The sequence below is a fragment of the Peromyscus leucopus genome, chromosome 8b (genome assembly GCF_004664715.2).
Source record: "Peromyscus leucopus breed LL Stock chromosome 8b, UCI_PerLeu_2.1, whole genome shotgun sequence".
Classification (NCBI taxonomy): domain Eukaryota; kingdom Metazoa; phylum Chordata; class Mammalia; order Rodentia; family Cricetidae; genus Peromyscus; species Peromyscus leucopus.
In genome coordinates, this window is record NC_051086.1 from 44,954,457 (window position 1) to 44,969,412 (window position 14,956).

Consider the following 14,956-nt stretch of genomic DNA (forward strand, 5'->3'; position numbering starts at 1 on the left):
AGTGAGCAGCATTGTAGCTTGTCCCATACAGACTCTGCTAGAGCTGCCTTTTAACTGAGTGTGCACATCTGCATTATGTGCTAACGTCCATTATGTGTACCTGTGCCGCCCTGTGTCGTCCTTAAAGCTCTTAACATTTCACAGCCACACAGCATGTGTTCTTTCTGTCGCTGCTTCTGGAAGAGAAGTGCATATGACGGAAGTATAATGTTCTTGGGTGACAAAGATGTCTCTTGGAACTCTCTGTGATACTGAATCTCTGGCCTTGGTGGACAGACCAATTCCCATGGAAATTCCTAAGCCGTTTCTTATTTACTTTAGCATTCCTGGGGCTACAAGCATTTCATTTGGCCCTTAAAGTAGAAATTGATCATCTCCTATGGTCTTCTCAGCAAGCATAATACAGTCACTTGTGTATGTTTTCATAGTTAAGATATACAGTTGTGACTTTTGATACATAGTCAGTGATGTCTCAGTCTGTGTGTGTGTATGTGTGTGTGTGTGTGTGTGTGTGATTCTGAGGATTAAGCCTAACCTTGCACATGCTACGCAGGTGCTCTATCACTGAGCTAACAGCCTAACCTAGACTATAATCTAAAGGGCTATGTATGCCTCTTTGCTCCCTGGCCCCTATTTTTACAGATTTGTTTTGGAAAATATAGAGGTATTCTTCCCTGAGTCTTTAGAATATTTAGACTGGAATAGTAAAAAGAAAAAAAATTTGGTTTTGTTTGTTTGTATGTTTGTTTTTGCATTGATGATGGAGGGACGCATGAAACTCTACAAATGTCAGGGGCTGGTGTGCATTCTGATGTCTCTACTTCATCAGGACAGTTCTTGGAGAAGGTCTAGTGGAAGGAGCCGAGTAATAGCATTTTGAAGTCTTTGCCATTTTATCTGTCCAAAGAGCGTTGGCTTCAAAAAAATAAAAATTACAGCAATAGACGTAAAAACATGGTGGCCATATTGTGGGTATCAGCCCCTCCCTGTGAGACAGATAAGCTGGTAGCTCTTGCGTTTGTAAGCAAAGATCCCATTGGCTTATATAACTCCTTTACCAGCCTTCCCTCCCATTTCTATCTTCACAGCTCCATGGTCTCTGTCAGCTAGCAGAGCATTTGGTGGAAGAAAGACAGCCCAGCCCTTGCCATGATTGGAAACTACTGCCATTTCTATATGAAAGGGGGAATCTGTAGAGGAGATTGCCACTGTGTAAAGAGCTCACTTGTGTCATGCCATTCACTATTCCACACAAAGTCATTACAGCCAGTTTCTTTAGCTTCCCCCTTCACGTTGGAATCAACTCACTGCATGATCACATGTTCAGAAATGTTTACCTCCTTTTTTGTTTCCCTCAGAAAATCAGTATTCTCTCTCTCTCTCTCTCTCTCTCTCTCTCTCTCTCTCTCTCTCTCTTCTCTCTCTCTCTCTCCCTCCCTCTCCCTCCCCCTCCCCCTCCCTCCCTCCCCCTCTCCCTTTCTCCCCTTCTCTCTTTCCTCCCTCTTTCTCTCCCTCCCTCCTCTTCCTCCCTCCCTCCCTCTCCCCCTCTCTCTTTTTCTTTCTTTCTTTCTTTCTTTCTTTCTTTCTTTCTTTCTTTCTTTCTTTCTTTCTTTCTTTCTTTCTTTCTCCTTCCATCTCTCTCTCTGGAGAACAAAATGAAGTTCTAAAAAACAGAATACAAGTCTTGTGGAAAAAAGTATTTTATATGTAACTAGAGTACATAAAGAGAATAGTGGCATAGCAAGCCCCAGGCATTGGTGAATGCAGCCCATGTGGACTCTGCTTTCTGGTGTTTACTTTTATGCTGCCTACTTGAGTATAGGATCCAGTAGTCTTGGAATTCATGCTAATTAAAGCAAAATAAAAGCCATCTGCATGATGCCTTAGACCAGAGAAGTTACAGTTCTGCTCCTAACATTGAGGCTTCCCTGGGCCTTTTTCAAGCAAGCCATGGTCTCATTTCATTACCTCATCTGAAGGAAGCCGCCCCTGAGCTTTGATTGGTTTCTAGAGTCTTTGATGGGCTAACCATAAACATGTTTGGTTGATGATAAAGATGTAGTTAGGTGACAGTAGAAACATAACAAACTAATGAAGGACAGTTTACAACAAAAGCCTCATCAGTGGAACTCACCCTGGAAACCTAAAAGACTTTCAGTGCAGAAGCACGCAGCTCAGAGTGGTCTGGAATGCAGCATATGATCTGACTTTCGGAAATGTATGTATGTGTCAAGACCTGCAAATCTATCAGGCAAAACCTACTGCACTTCTTGTGTGAGGGGCAGCCAAAGTGGAAATCTACCGTGCTTCTTTTCTGGAGGGCAGCTCCAGTGAAAATCTACCATGCTTCTTTCCTGAAGGGCAACTAAAGTGGAAGTCTACCTGCTGCACTCTCAAGTGAGGGATAGCTCCAGTGTATCCATGGAGGGTTTCTAGCTACATCTGGCTAGAAGACATGAGTTGATCTCTAATAAAATGAAAATTAAGATGTAGAATTATTCTTAAACTCAGGAAGACATTTTGAGGTTATTAACTTCAAGAGCACAGATTTCACTAGAAAAATTTACCTTGGTGTGAGAGAGAAAAGACATTGATATCTTCTGTAAAAATAATATAGACACTAGCTGGGCTTGTCCAAGTAGGACTGGAATTTGTTCTGAAAGATCTTTTCCTCAGATTGGGAATTCTAAAATGACTTAAAATTTACGAGCCGAATATTTTCCTATTTAAACTGAGAAAAATGCAGCCTCAATTTCAAGTGCGCAACTATATTTGCAGTTGTGTATTGATCTGTCTTTACTCTGGATACTATTGAATGTTTTTATATGTAAGTGTTTATGATGTGCTAAATAAACATTATTTAGAGGAGTCTGTGGTTTGAATTTTAATCACTGGTTGCATTTCTGCAGGGCTCTTGTGATAAATTTTGTTGAAAATTTTCCCTGAATATAATTTCAGAACCTTTCTTGTTTTATGATTCTGGGAATAAATCTAAAGACTGACGTGTATGGCAAGCACTTCACCACTTGAAGCCCTTAATACTTTCATAGAATAGAATAGAGTCAGTTTGTGTTTTCCTTTGTTTCTTGGGTGGGGTTGTGTGTGTGTGTGTGTAAGAGTGTGTAAGATTTTTTCTACTCCAGTATTTGTAAATAGTTTATTGAGTTTTCTTTATTTCACACATATGTGAACATTTACACCCAGACATTTGATCCACCTGTGTTTACTGCACCTGCTGTAACATGCAATCCTTTTTCTTCCATATGCATGGCCAGTCCAACCAGCACAGTTTATTACCACAATAATTCTTTCCTATTGAATGGAAATGTCACTTTTCATTGTTGATTTCATCTGTGCCTCCTGTGCTCAGGGAGGCCTTTCCAAATATGCCCTTCTTTGGTTTTCTTTTGAGTTAGTTCTGCTTCAGAATATTTTAATGGGATTATTATACCGTGTGTGTGTGTGTGTGTGTGTGTGTGTGTGTGTGTGTGTGTGTGTTTGTGTGTGTGTGTGCGCGCATATTTAAGCTCAGCCTTTCATTTAAAATTATCGGCGTGCTAGCCATGGGTGCTACATGTCTGTAAATTCTGCATTTGGGAGGTAGAGGCAGGAGGATCAAGAATTCAAGGTTATCCTTGGTTACCCAATGAGTTTGAAGCCAGCTAGGACTACTATCTCAAAAAAAAAAAAGAAAGGAAGGAAGGAAGAAATAAAGAAAAAAACAAAACATCAATAAGTAAAATTGTCTTATTTCATCTTTTATTCTATTTTATGAAATTTTAAAGTGGATATTATCAAGTGCCTCTTTTGTTTCATAAACTTCTGAAGGTCTGTTCTCCCCTTGATGTGATTATTATTTTATGAAATATTTTCCTTGATTAGGACCTTAACGTTTTTTCATTTTTTAATGTTTTTATGTGAAGGGATGTTTCTGTTCATTGCTTAAATAGCTACAAATAAATCAGCGCCTGACCTTTCCCTGAGTATTTGTAGGTTATGCCTGAATACACTACTCTGCCTATTGATGCTGCAGATCATCAACTCTCTCATAAACTAGAGGGAAAGCTCTCCAAGTAAACTGAAGTTCAAATAGTGTGCAATGGGAGAAGGTGCCCAGTAAGAGTGTGGTAGCACACACCTTCAATCCCAGCACTCAGGAGGCAGAGGCGGGTGGATCTCTATGATTTCGAGGCCAGCCTGGTCTACATAGTGAGTAGAAAAAAAAAATAATAAATTTCTTGGTGAGTAGTTTCCTATCTGGAGAAACCTGGATGTGGAAGCCATATTTCTGGTCTGCTTTTGCTTAGTCATTGTCTGTGTTAGATATAGTGCATGGCTTTTCCTGACCTGTGCCTAGGATCATCCTTCCATGGACTCCACAGATAGTGCTCATATCTCTGATGCTCTGTAAGGAAGTGCTTTATGTTCTTGGCTTCATCCTCCTATCTAGCCCTGGCCTTGTAGGTAGAGGATCCTAGCAAGGTAGACCCCTGTCTTTTTTCTCTTTGTAAGGGGATTGGGGGAAAGCCCTTGGTACACGGGGCACCCGGGGGGCCCCACCCCCCCCCCATACACATATACACCCTTATTCTCTATGTAGCAGAGAGTCTTAAAAGTTTGTTTGTTGAGACAGGATCTCACTATGTAGCCCTGTCTGGCCTAGAACTCACTCTGTAGACCAGGCTGGCCTCAAACTCAGAGATCTGCCTGCCTCTGACTCTGACTCCCAAGTGCTGAGATTAAAGGTGTACACACACCTTTTATCAAGTTTAAGCCATGGAGATGGTACCCTTCCTTAGTTTCCATTGCTGATGGAAGATGCTTAACTGCTTTGATTCTTCTTGATGGGATTTGGAAAGTAAGATGTGTTTACGTTACCATTTTACCTGGTATTTTTCTCTTGTTCCATGTGCTAGTACTGAAATGTGAAAAGTGAATTTCAGAAGATACCATTTGATGCCTGAGATCAAATACTTCATAATTTTTGTGTTACAGTAAGAGCAACAAACTTCTTTTGGATTTGTTAGAAAGAAAGAAAGAGAGAGAGAGAGAGAGAGAGAGAGAGAGAGAGAGAGAGAGAGAGAGAAAGAAAGAGAGAAAGAAAGAGAGAAAGAAAGAAGGAAAGAAAGGCACTAATAATTTTGAGAAAATGACATCCCAGAAAGAAAGAAAGAAAGAAAGAAAGAAAGAAAGAAAGAAAGAAAGAAAGAAAGAGAAAGAAAGAAAGGCACTAATAATTTTGAGAAAATGACATCCCAGATAAGGGCAAAGAATAACCAAGGCACTGAGTCAGGACATAAAAAGGAACAAAACTTCAGTGGCTGAGCTGAAACCTGAAAGCTTAGATGGACAGAGGGGAATAATAGAAGCCCACAGTGGTGCTGTGAGAAGCCTGGAGCCAGGCCTTCTTCTATTGTTCCAGCTTGGCAGGTGTAAGCTTGTGGTTGACAGGACCACTCCTCTTTACAAACAGTCTGCTAATTGGGAAAGCATATCAGCCTTGTGATGTGATAGTTGCCAAGTAGAGTTAACATTTAAATACTTAAAAAAAATCATAATCCTCAAGAGCTCACCTGTACTTGGACCAAAATAGACAATGCCACCAAGTGGTACAGAAAATCAACACCCTTTGAAAGCTCTGTCCCACAGTCACACAAGGTAAGCAGTGGGTTAGAGAGGCCAGGGGGAGATTTGAAGAGAAAGTCATCACAGATGTATGTATACATATGTTAAATTACAACATGAGACACAAAGGTGGACCTGCAGCCAACCAGTGGACCTGATCAGGCATCTGCAGTGGTTGATGGGAAATGTTGCCTTTTGACAAAGACATAACCCTTTTGCATTCATGCACCAGAGTATCTGGCTGCTGGGTTTCTGTTCTTAGATTATGGGCTGCCAACTCCTACATGCAGAGTAATGAACTAAAAGAGTACTGTAATGAATGTCGGTAGCCTTTGTTCTTAGGTATATTTAAAATAAAATGTGTGTACTTCTCCCAGAACATTCACATACTACAGGGAATTTGACAAAAGCATACTCCTCCACAATCAGTGGATAGCCCGGATTCACCACTTAGGTACCATGTAGCTTTTGGCAAGGTTTCCCTAAAAAATTAATAATAGAAGGGATTTCTGTAGAAAATTAAGCTTTCAGATACTCCTTCCTCAGCTTCCCCAGGGCTAGGATTTAGATAATGGTTTTTGTGACACATTACACTTCCTGGCATATGCAGTAGAGATCTATCGTGCATTTGTTTTACTAAAGTTGCTACTACAGCTTTCTTATATTTTTGGTTGTGAGCCTAGCCTTTAACGGCTGAGCCATCTCTCCAGCCCAGCTACTACAGCTTTCTATGTGGTAGCAGACATGTTTTGTTTCTGTTTTAGATGGGATTCCTAACCAGAAGTGTAGCTAGAGTTTTCCTGCCTGACCCAGAGTCAGGACAAATCTTTATCACCCGCCAGTCCCACAGCTGCTCAGACCCAACCAAGTAAACACAGAGACTTATATTGCTTACAAACTGTATGGCCATGGCAGGCTTCTTACTAACTGTTCCTATAGCTTAAATTAATCCATTTCCACAAATCTATACCCTGCCACGCAGCACGTGGCTTACCAGCATCTTTACATTCTGCTTGTCCTGGTGGCGGCTGGCTGTGTCTCCTTCTGCCTTCTTGTTCTTTTATTTCTCTTCTCTGTTAGTCCTGCCTATACTTCTTGCCAAGCCATGGCCAATCAGGTTTTATTTATTGACCATTCAGAGCAATTTGACATACAGACCATCCCCCAGCACAGCCAAGTGCAGACCATCTCAGACACCTGCACTCAGGCCCATGGTTCTAATCATCCTCTATGTGGACCTGCTGGGTAAAGCCACAAGGAACCCAAGAACAGGCTCCCACAGGACATACAGAACATCCCACAGCACAGAAGCTGGCCATTTCTTGCAGGATATGGCTAAGGAAAAAAGCAAACTACACACTGCTATAAACTAATGTGTTGGACTTCCTGAACACTGGAGTGTTTGTGTTCATGTTTGAAACCAACAGAAGCTGAGCTTTTGGGTGACTTAGATTTTCAAGGCATATTTGACTGCACATGTGATACAACCTAGAGGCTAGAGTTGGCCTTGAACAGTTGGCTTAGCCAAGTGTGTAATCTTGTACTTTCCCCTTTATTTACAGAATTTGCTAAGATATTCCTGGCTGTATGATTAAATATTTCTTAATATCATTTATAAGATACAGAATTCATATTCCTCTTGGGAGCACAATAAATCATTTATTGCTCAGGTCATAACTCTTAGACAATCTAGTAAAAGGAATTTCAGGCTTATTCACAATTAAAGTGTGGGTCAAGTAGTCTCTATTTGAGTGTTTTACATTACAGGATTTTTTTTCTTAGTTTTTTTTTTTTCTTTTAGATATTTACATATGTATAATTAGATATCTGGAGGATTGTGACCCATTCCTTTTCCTCAAATTTACTGATGTTTCATGCCGGGCGGTGGTGGCACACGCCTTTATTCCCAGCACTCGGGAGGCAGAGGCAGGCAGATCTCTGTGAGTTTGAGGCCAGCCTGGGCTACCAAGTGAGTTCCAGGAAAGGTGCAAAGCTACAGAGAGAAACCCTGTCTCGAAAAACCAAAAAAAAAAAAAAAAAATTTACTGATGTTTCATATACACTTTACATAGCCTGAAGGTGACTTTGTATTATGCCTTTAATGTACCCACAATCTGACATATGGGTTCAAGTATGGAATTTCCTAGTGGCACCATATTGACATTCAAAAGACTACAGAATTTTTGTAAAGAATATTTATCTATCTATCTATACATAGATTTATGTATACATATATATGAATTTTTCTCTACATGTATGTATATATACCACATGCCTTCCTGGTGCCCATGGAAATCAGAAGAGGACATTTGATCTCCTGGAACTGGAGTTACAGACAGTTGTGAGCTGCTGTGTGGGTGCTGGGAATCAAACCTGGGTCTTCCAAAAGAGCAGTCAGAGCTGAGCCATCTCTCTAGTCCCTAATTTCAGATGTTTGATCATTTCAAATTTCAAATTTTCATATGATAATGTTTAGACTTATTCTTACTATTAAAGCCAAGACAGCTGATTGGTCAGTGAGTATCATTTTTGGATATGTAAAAACAGGCATCCTTTACATTAATTTGTATTGCTATGTCCTTATGAGACCTAAATGAATCTTTCCACTTACCCATTTGATGTTTCAAATCACTGGGAAACTTAGACACCTAAAAAGAATAACTTGCAGTGTGTGGGAGCCTCCATTTTATTAAATTAACAAGGAATGACATTTAAGTAAAATTTTTAAAATGACCTGCCTTGGTTGCTCCTTGGCAATAAGCCAGGTAAATGGTGTGGATGGTGACCCACTGTTTGATGTGCTTGAGAGTCGCTAATGTGGGAATAAGATTTTTTTTTTCTATCCAGACCTGATCTCTTAACCTGGTTTCATTTTCTTTCTGCATATCTACCTGCTGATTTTCCTTTGTTCTTTAATTCTTTTATTTATTTCTTTTTTTGAGGTAGACCTTCCCATTTTGTCCAGCATGGCCTCAAATTCCTGGGCTCAAGTGACCTTCCCTTGGCTTCCTAAGTATTGGGGTCACAGGTCACATGAGCACACTGGCTCACCATCTGATTTTATACCGTGCAACACAAGGTGCGAAACAAAACAACCACCTCTTGGCATCATCAAATCACTAGAAATTACTTAAAAAAAAAAAATCAGTCCCTTACCATTTCTGAAATAACTGGTAGTTTCTCCCAAGGAAGTTATCAGTTTGCTGATTGTTTTTTTCCCCTCAAAAAGAATCACAATGCACCTATGAATGAGTACATACCATAACTGTCTTTCTGGGTTTGGGTTACCTCACTCAGGATGATTTTTTCTAGTTCTATCCATTTGCCTGCAAATTTCATGCTTTCATTGTTTTTCTCTGCTGAGTAGTACTCCATTGTGTATATGTACCACATTTTTTTCATCCATTCTTCCATTGATGGGCATCTAGGTTGTTTCCAGGTTCTGGCTATTACAAATAGTGCTGCTATGAACATAGCTGAGCATGTATCTTTATGGTATGAATCAGCATTCCTTGGGTATATGCCCAAGAGTGGAATGGCTGGGTCTTGAGGTAGTTCGATTCCTAATTTTCTGAGAAACCGCCATACTGATTTCCACAGTGGTTGTACAAGTTTACATTCCCACCAACAGTGGAGGAGTGTTCCCTTTGCTCCACATCCTCTCCAACATTGGTTGTCATTGGTGTTTTTGATCGTAGCCATTCTGACAGGTGTAAGGTGGTATCTCAGAGTCGTTTTGATTTGCATTTCTCTGATGATTAAGGATGTTGAGCATTTCTTTAAATGTCTTTCAGCCATTTGTGATTCTTGTTTTGTGACTTCTCAGTTTAGCTCTTTAGCCCATTTTTTAATTGGACTGTTCAGTACTTTGATGTCTAGTTTCTTGAGTTCTTTATATATTGTGGAGCTCAATCCTCTGTCAGATGTGGGGTTGGTGAAGATCTTTTCCCATTCTGTTGGCTGTCTCACTCATAGGTGGATTCTAGATATAAAATAAAGAACAATCAGACCACAACCCATAGAACCATAGAGGCTATATATATAGCATGGAGGTCCCTAGGACAACTGTGGCATATAATAAATTTCAGTTTTACTCAATTATTGAAAAAAAAAATAGCCAAATGAATGGAAACACATGAACTATGAACCAAAGGCTGAGGGGGCCCCCAGCTGGATCAGGCCCTCTGAATAGGTAAGACAGTTGATTGGCTTGATCAGTTTGGGAGGCAACTAGGCAGTGGGACCGAGTCCTGTGCTCATTGCATGAGTTGGCTGTTTGAAACCTGGAGCTTATGCAGGGACACTTGGCTCAGTCTGGGAGGAAGGGACTGGACCTCCCTGGACTGAGTCTACCAGGTTGATCGCAGTCCTCTGGGGAGGACTTGTCCTGGAGGAGGTGGGAATGGAGGGTTGGCTGGGGGTAAGGGGAGGGGGTGGGAGGGGGAGAATATGGGAACCCATGGCTGATATGTAGAACTGAATGATATTGTAAAATAAAATATATATATATAAAAAAAATTTAAAAAAAAGAATCACAATGCAGTGAGGAGTGTAGGGCAGAGCAGTTGACGTGCTTTAATTGCGCCTCACTTAAATTTAGCCTATTTGGGTTGATCATAGAGCAGTAGACGAAAGCTAAGAGAATTAAGGACAAGGAAACTCAACCATCGGTGCTTAGGCATAGCTAGATTAGTTTCAAAAAGTTGGGAAATATTTTAAACCGTCACTGACCTTATTAAAATATATTTCCAGAAATATTCTGTTTAAGCCTTTCTCATGAATTAGTCATCTTGCATAACAGCTGTGGCAATATGATATAATAAAAAGTGCAGTGATTTAGCAACAGGGAGGTTGGGAATTCTCATCTTGGCTCATTCACAAGGAGATTAAATGACATCCTAAAATCCTCTAGATAAGAAAGCCACACATGAGAGCTGAATCATATGATCTGTTTTTAATGGTCTACCCTGTGAGTCTCTGCTGATGTTTAGAAACCACACAACATACTAGAAAATTTGCATGAGAGTGGAAGCTTCGCACAGAATTTTCAGTTTTACTCTCAGAGGGCAAGTATCTTACGAAGAAGGGCTCTGGTGTATGTAATGGATTGCACTTTAGTTGGCTTAGGCAGAAAAGTGTTAAGTAACTTGCGGGATTCCTGAGAAAACTGAATCAACTAGATTGTAGACTGAACTTCCAGGAACAGCTGTCTGAAGTTACAACACAACCAGGCTACCAGAAGACCTGTGGCCCTCACCGTGATGGGAACCCTAAACCATAGGTTGCCTGCCTATTTAGAAAGCTGCAACTATAGCTCCTAACCCTAGGAGCACCTTGTCTCTGTTACAATCTGAGTCAACATAGTAAAGGCCTCATGTCCTGGCTCTGCCAAGTCTCTGATGGGGAGTCTAAGTCATAGGAAACCTTAGCTAAAAAGGAGTCTTGGGATTCACCTCTCTATCCTCTAAGTGTGCCACGTGAGGTTTGGAGCACTTGCCAACAGGCCAGTCCACTGTGCACACTGCTGACAGTTATTTATGATAAGTACATGTTTCTTCACATTTGCAGAGATAGTCATGTATTTTCCACCTAGAGATATCATTCGATTTATAAATATGTTATTTCTGACTGTTAACTAAGAAAGTATAAAAGATAACTTAAAATCCAGAAAGCTAGTTTTAAGGTTGGGATTCCCCTTCCAGCTTCATGTATTTTATCCACATTGGTTTTGTTTCCATCTGCCTTTCCCCCTGTGAGGGCACCCTCCACCTTTTCAATTTGGTGTGCTCTTTGCCATACAGACCTGTGAATGAAGGGACAGAGCCCTCGGAGGTTGATGCTGCTGGCCGGTGGCGTGGAGTCTATATCAACAGAACACCTCCAGCTCCTTCAGACTCGGCAACCACTGTGAAGTCTCTGATCAAGTCATTTGACTTAGGACACTCAGGTATTTTACAGAACTACACATTCAAACCCTAGCCTACGTAGCAAGCCTGTTTCTGCCACACTGGCCCCAAGCTGATAGAACCAAGGGCTCACTCTAGCTAATGCCACTCACTCTGCAGGGAGCCAGGATGAGGCTGTGAGGCCATGGGTAATGCTGAGGCAGCCTCGTCCCTACTTCCACTTGCTGTCGTACCTCTTCCTGCCTTTCCTACCTCACAGAGTCATCACTTTCAGGGCCACCTTCCTGTGTTCTGAGAACTGGCAAGGAGAGTCAGCAGCATTATTGCCCAGGAAATGAGCATCACCTGTGTGCATTTGGCCCCGTTGTTAGGAGTCTCAATCATCCTCACTTGCAATATGCTGTTAGACATCTTTCTACTTAGTCTTCCATGTGAGCTTTCCTACTGATTTGTCTGTTGCTTCTGATCTTGGGTTTGTTGCCAGCTTTTCCTGCTGTAGTCTGACTCACAATTTCCCTTTGGTTGTGCATCTTACACACAGGAGGCAATTACACATTCAGACCTTAAGCATATGCACAAATATAGTATGTTGAAGAAACACTGCGCTTCTGTTCATAATAGAGATAACTTGCTTCTTTTGACTGCCACAAATGTATTGGAAAACTGGAACAGTGGGCTAATTCTAAGATGATCTGGTTGTCTCTGCTAAAATAGTTTCCAATTGCTTAGATTAAGATTAGACAATATATTGAGAGGCAGGAAAACCCAGTGAGTCAGTCTGTAGATAGCACATGAGTCATCAGTAATGATTTGTGCATTAACGTTCCTGTTACTCCCCACCAAGAGAAACCTCATCGCATATTCCTTTTCCTCTTCCTCCAGTATCAACATCTGAGACCAGTTCTTACTCAGCTAACTCTCCCCCTTTTTTTTCTCCAATCCAGCTCTAGTGAAGAAGACAAAAAGATAATAGAGTAAATGTTACACCTAACATTGTGTATGTGTGTGGGGGGGAGGGTTTATTGCTTTGTTTCGTTTTGTTTTGCTTTGATACAAGGTCTCTCTACATAACCCAGGTTGTCCTGGAGTTCACTATGTAGACCAGGCTGACCTCTGCCTCCCTCCCCAGTCCCAAGTCCTGAGTACTGGGACTAACGTGTACACCACCACACATAGCTCATCATGAAATTTTTTAAGTCACCAAAAAGGGATAACAGATCAAAAAACATTATTTGCAGTTTTGAACTGGATTTAAGTATTTATGTTCCAATCTCTTCTTGGCAGGTGGAGCTGGACAGAGTATTTCCGTCCACAAGACTCCCAGAAGCCCCCTGAGTGGGATCCCAGTGAGGACTGCTCCGGCAGCTGCTGTCTCTCCAATGCAGGTATGGAAGAACCCAGACACAGGCAGGGTTCTTCATGTAACCTTCCAGGTGTTCCTAACACTTAATGAGTGTGTGCCTGTGGAGCAAGAGGACTTATAAATTGGAATGTACATCTCTCCAATACTCATTCCACTTAAGTATTGGAGTATAAGACCTGTGACTACAGAGATATTTGGTATTTTGCTCACGATTAGGTCTCTTGGCTAAAGCAGTGGGTGACAGTCATTACATCACTTCACAGTAGAGCTCAATGAAGTTCTGTTGATCCCGTGAAGGAATATATCAAAGGAACTTCAGATGTTAATCTCCATTGACATAGCCAATTCTTTTTTAAAGCCCACATCTACACCATACACAGTTATTTAGTCACACCTGATGGCTGTTTCGGTCACTGTAGATTTAACTTAGTACAAAAACAATACAGTAAAGGTCCTTGTGCAAACTTTTGACCTCTTGAGGCACTATTTCTGTACGAGTGCATATCAGGATTCATTTCAAAATGTTAGAAATTGCTCTAGTTAGAAAGGAATTTAGTTCAGAGACTTTGGTACTTCAAAACTAGAAGAGATAACTAAAGCCTTGGTAAGCTCGTGGGAAAGGCTTTCTAACATCTCAAGTTGGCCCTTAAATGTGCTTCTGTTTTTGCTTGATTCAGAACACCTTTCACTAAGTACTTCTTTAGGACCATGGCCTCCGTCAAGACCTAAGATCAGCTTCAGGGCTATCTACTTCCACATGTGCATCCAGGACAGCAAAACACATGCCTCGTAATACCACAGCCGTGGGATCAGACCCCAGAGCTCCTCTGCATTGGGAAAGCAAATGCATCCACAGCCAGCAGAAGCAGGAGCAGGCAGCCACACTCTCCTGGCACCTTGCAAAGTTTTGAGAGTGGGCCTGTCTGACAGAAGCCGAGTGACGTGGTGAACAAGCTTTAAGAAGTTTAGGAAGCATACCCTTTAGCTTTCCAGTCTCTGCTAACTGTGGGCAATGAGGGAACTAGTCCTTAGAGCTCTAGAAACCGATCCCTAGAAGTGGGAAGAGTACCACTAAAACGGGGAGGTGGATGGGCTCTGTCCTCGCACATTGAAACGCTTGATAGATGAGTTCCTTCCACATACACTTTGTTCACACAGAAAGAGCTGTTTCCCGAGAATTTTGACATCCCATACACATCGAGGATTTTAGTAAGTGAGGTGACGCTTGGTTTCACTTTTGGGGCTTGTGCACTTCTTCATACATGACTACGTAATGTGGCTTTACATATTCCACGTATGTACTTATATTTGCGCTGAGCACTTTTCTATGTGGGTTCAGCTTTTTCCTGTTGATGTGAGACACTTTGATGCATTCTCTTTAGCCTTTATTTTTATACAGAATGCTTCTGTTAGGGGCTGGGAGATGGCTGAGTGGTTAAGTGAACTTACTGCTCTTACAGAGGACCAGGTTTGGTTTCCAGCACTCATGTGGAGCCTCACAACTGTCGTCTGTAACTCCGGCTCCAAGAGTCTGATGAATCTGGCCCCTTCAACGGCACCTATACTCATGCATATGTACTACACACACAGCAAGCCACCTGACTTTTTTTAGAAGTGACTGTTTTATCTTGCAGCATCATAATTTCCTTTTACCGAAGAGGTGGTTTTGTTTGTTTTTCCTGAAATGTTTTACTTAAGAAAATACTGTTCTGTGTTTTCTTTCATGGCTTTAAGATTTTTGCATCATTTAAATATCTTTCTATTAGTTTATTAAAATATTCTTCCTTAGTATCAAAGAAGCCTTTTATTTTGTTAAAAGTTTTTTTGGGGGGGAGGGGGGAGTCTCACTATGTAGCCCTGGCTGGCCAAGAGCTTCCTATGTAGACCAGGCTGGCCTTGAATTCACAGAGATCTGCCCACTCTGCCTCCTAGGTACTGAGATCAAAAGCGTACACCACCATGCTGGCTTATTTGTTGAGTTTAAAAACCCACAGAACCATGAGTTTGTGTCTGGGTGCTCTTCCCCCACTCTCACCACCTCCTGGAAGCAGAAGTAAATATT

General features: G+C 41.3%; 1 protein-coding gene across 11 annotated transcripts in view; it reads left to right on the forward strand.

Moving 5' to 3' along the window:
• The window catches only part of Specc1 (sperm antigen with calponin homology and coiled-coil domains 1), a 280,028-nt gene that overhangs the window by 178,654 nt on the left and 86,418 nt on the right, over positions 1–14,956 (forward strand). For 10 of the 11 annotated variants that reach the window (XM_037200768.1, XM_037200764.1, XM_037200767.1 and 7 more), the window contains 2 exons: positions 11,427–11,572; positions 12,816–12,916. In XM_037200768.1, the coding sequence (XP_037056663.1) occupies positions 11,427–11,572; positions 12,816–12,916 (247 nt within the window). Of the gene's footprint in view, positions 1–1,088; positions 1,439–11,426; positions 11,573–12,815; positions 12,917–14,956 lie in introns of those variants that run through there. The other variant, XM_028857080.2, reaches the window with a different exon arrangement.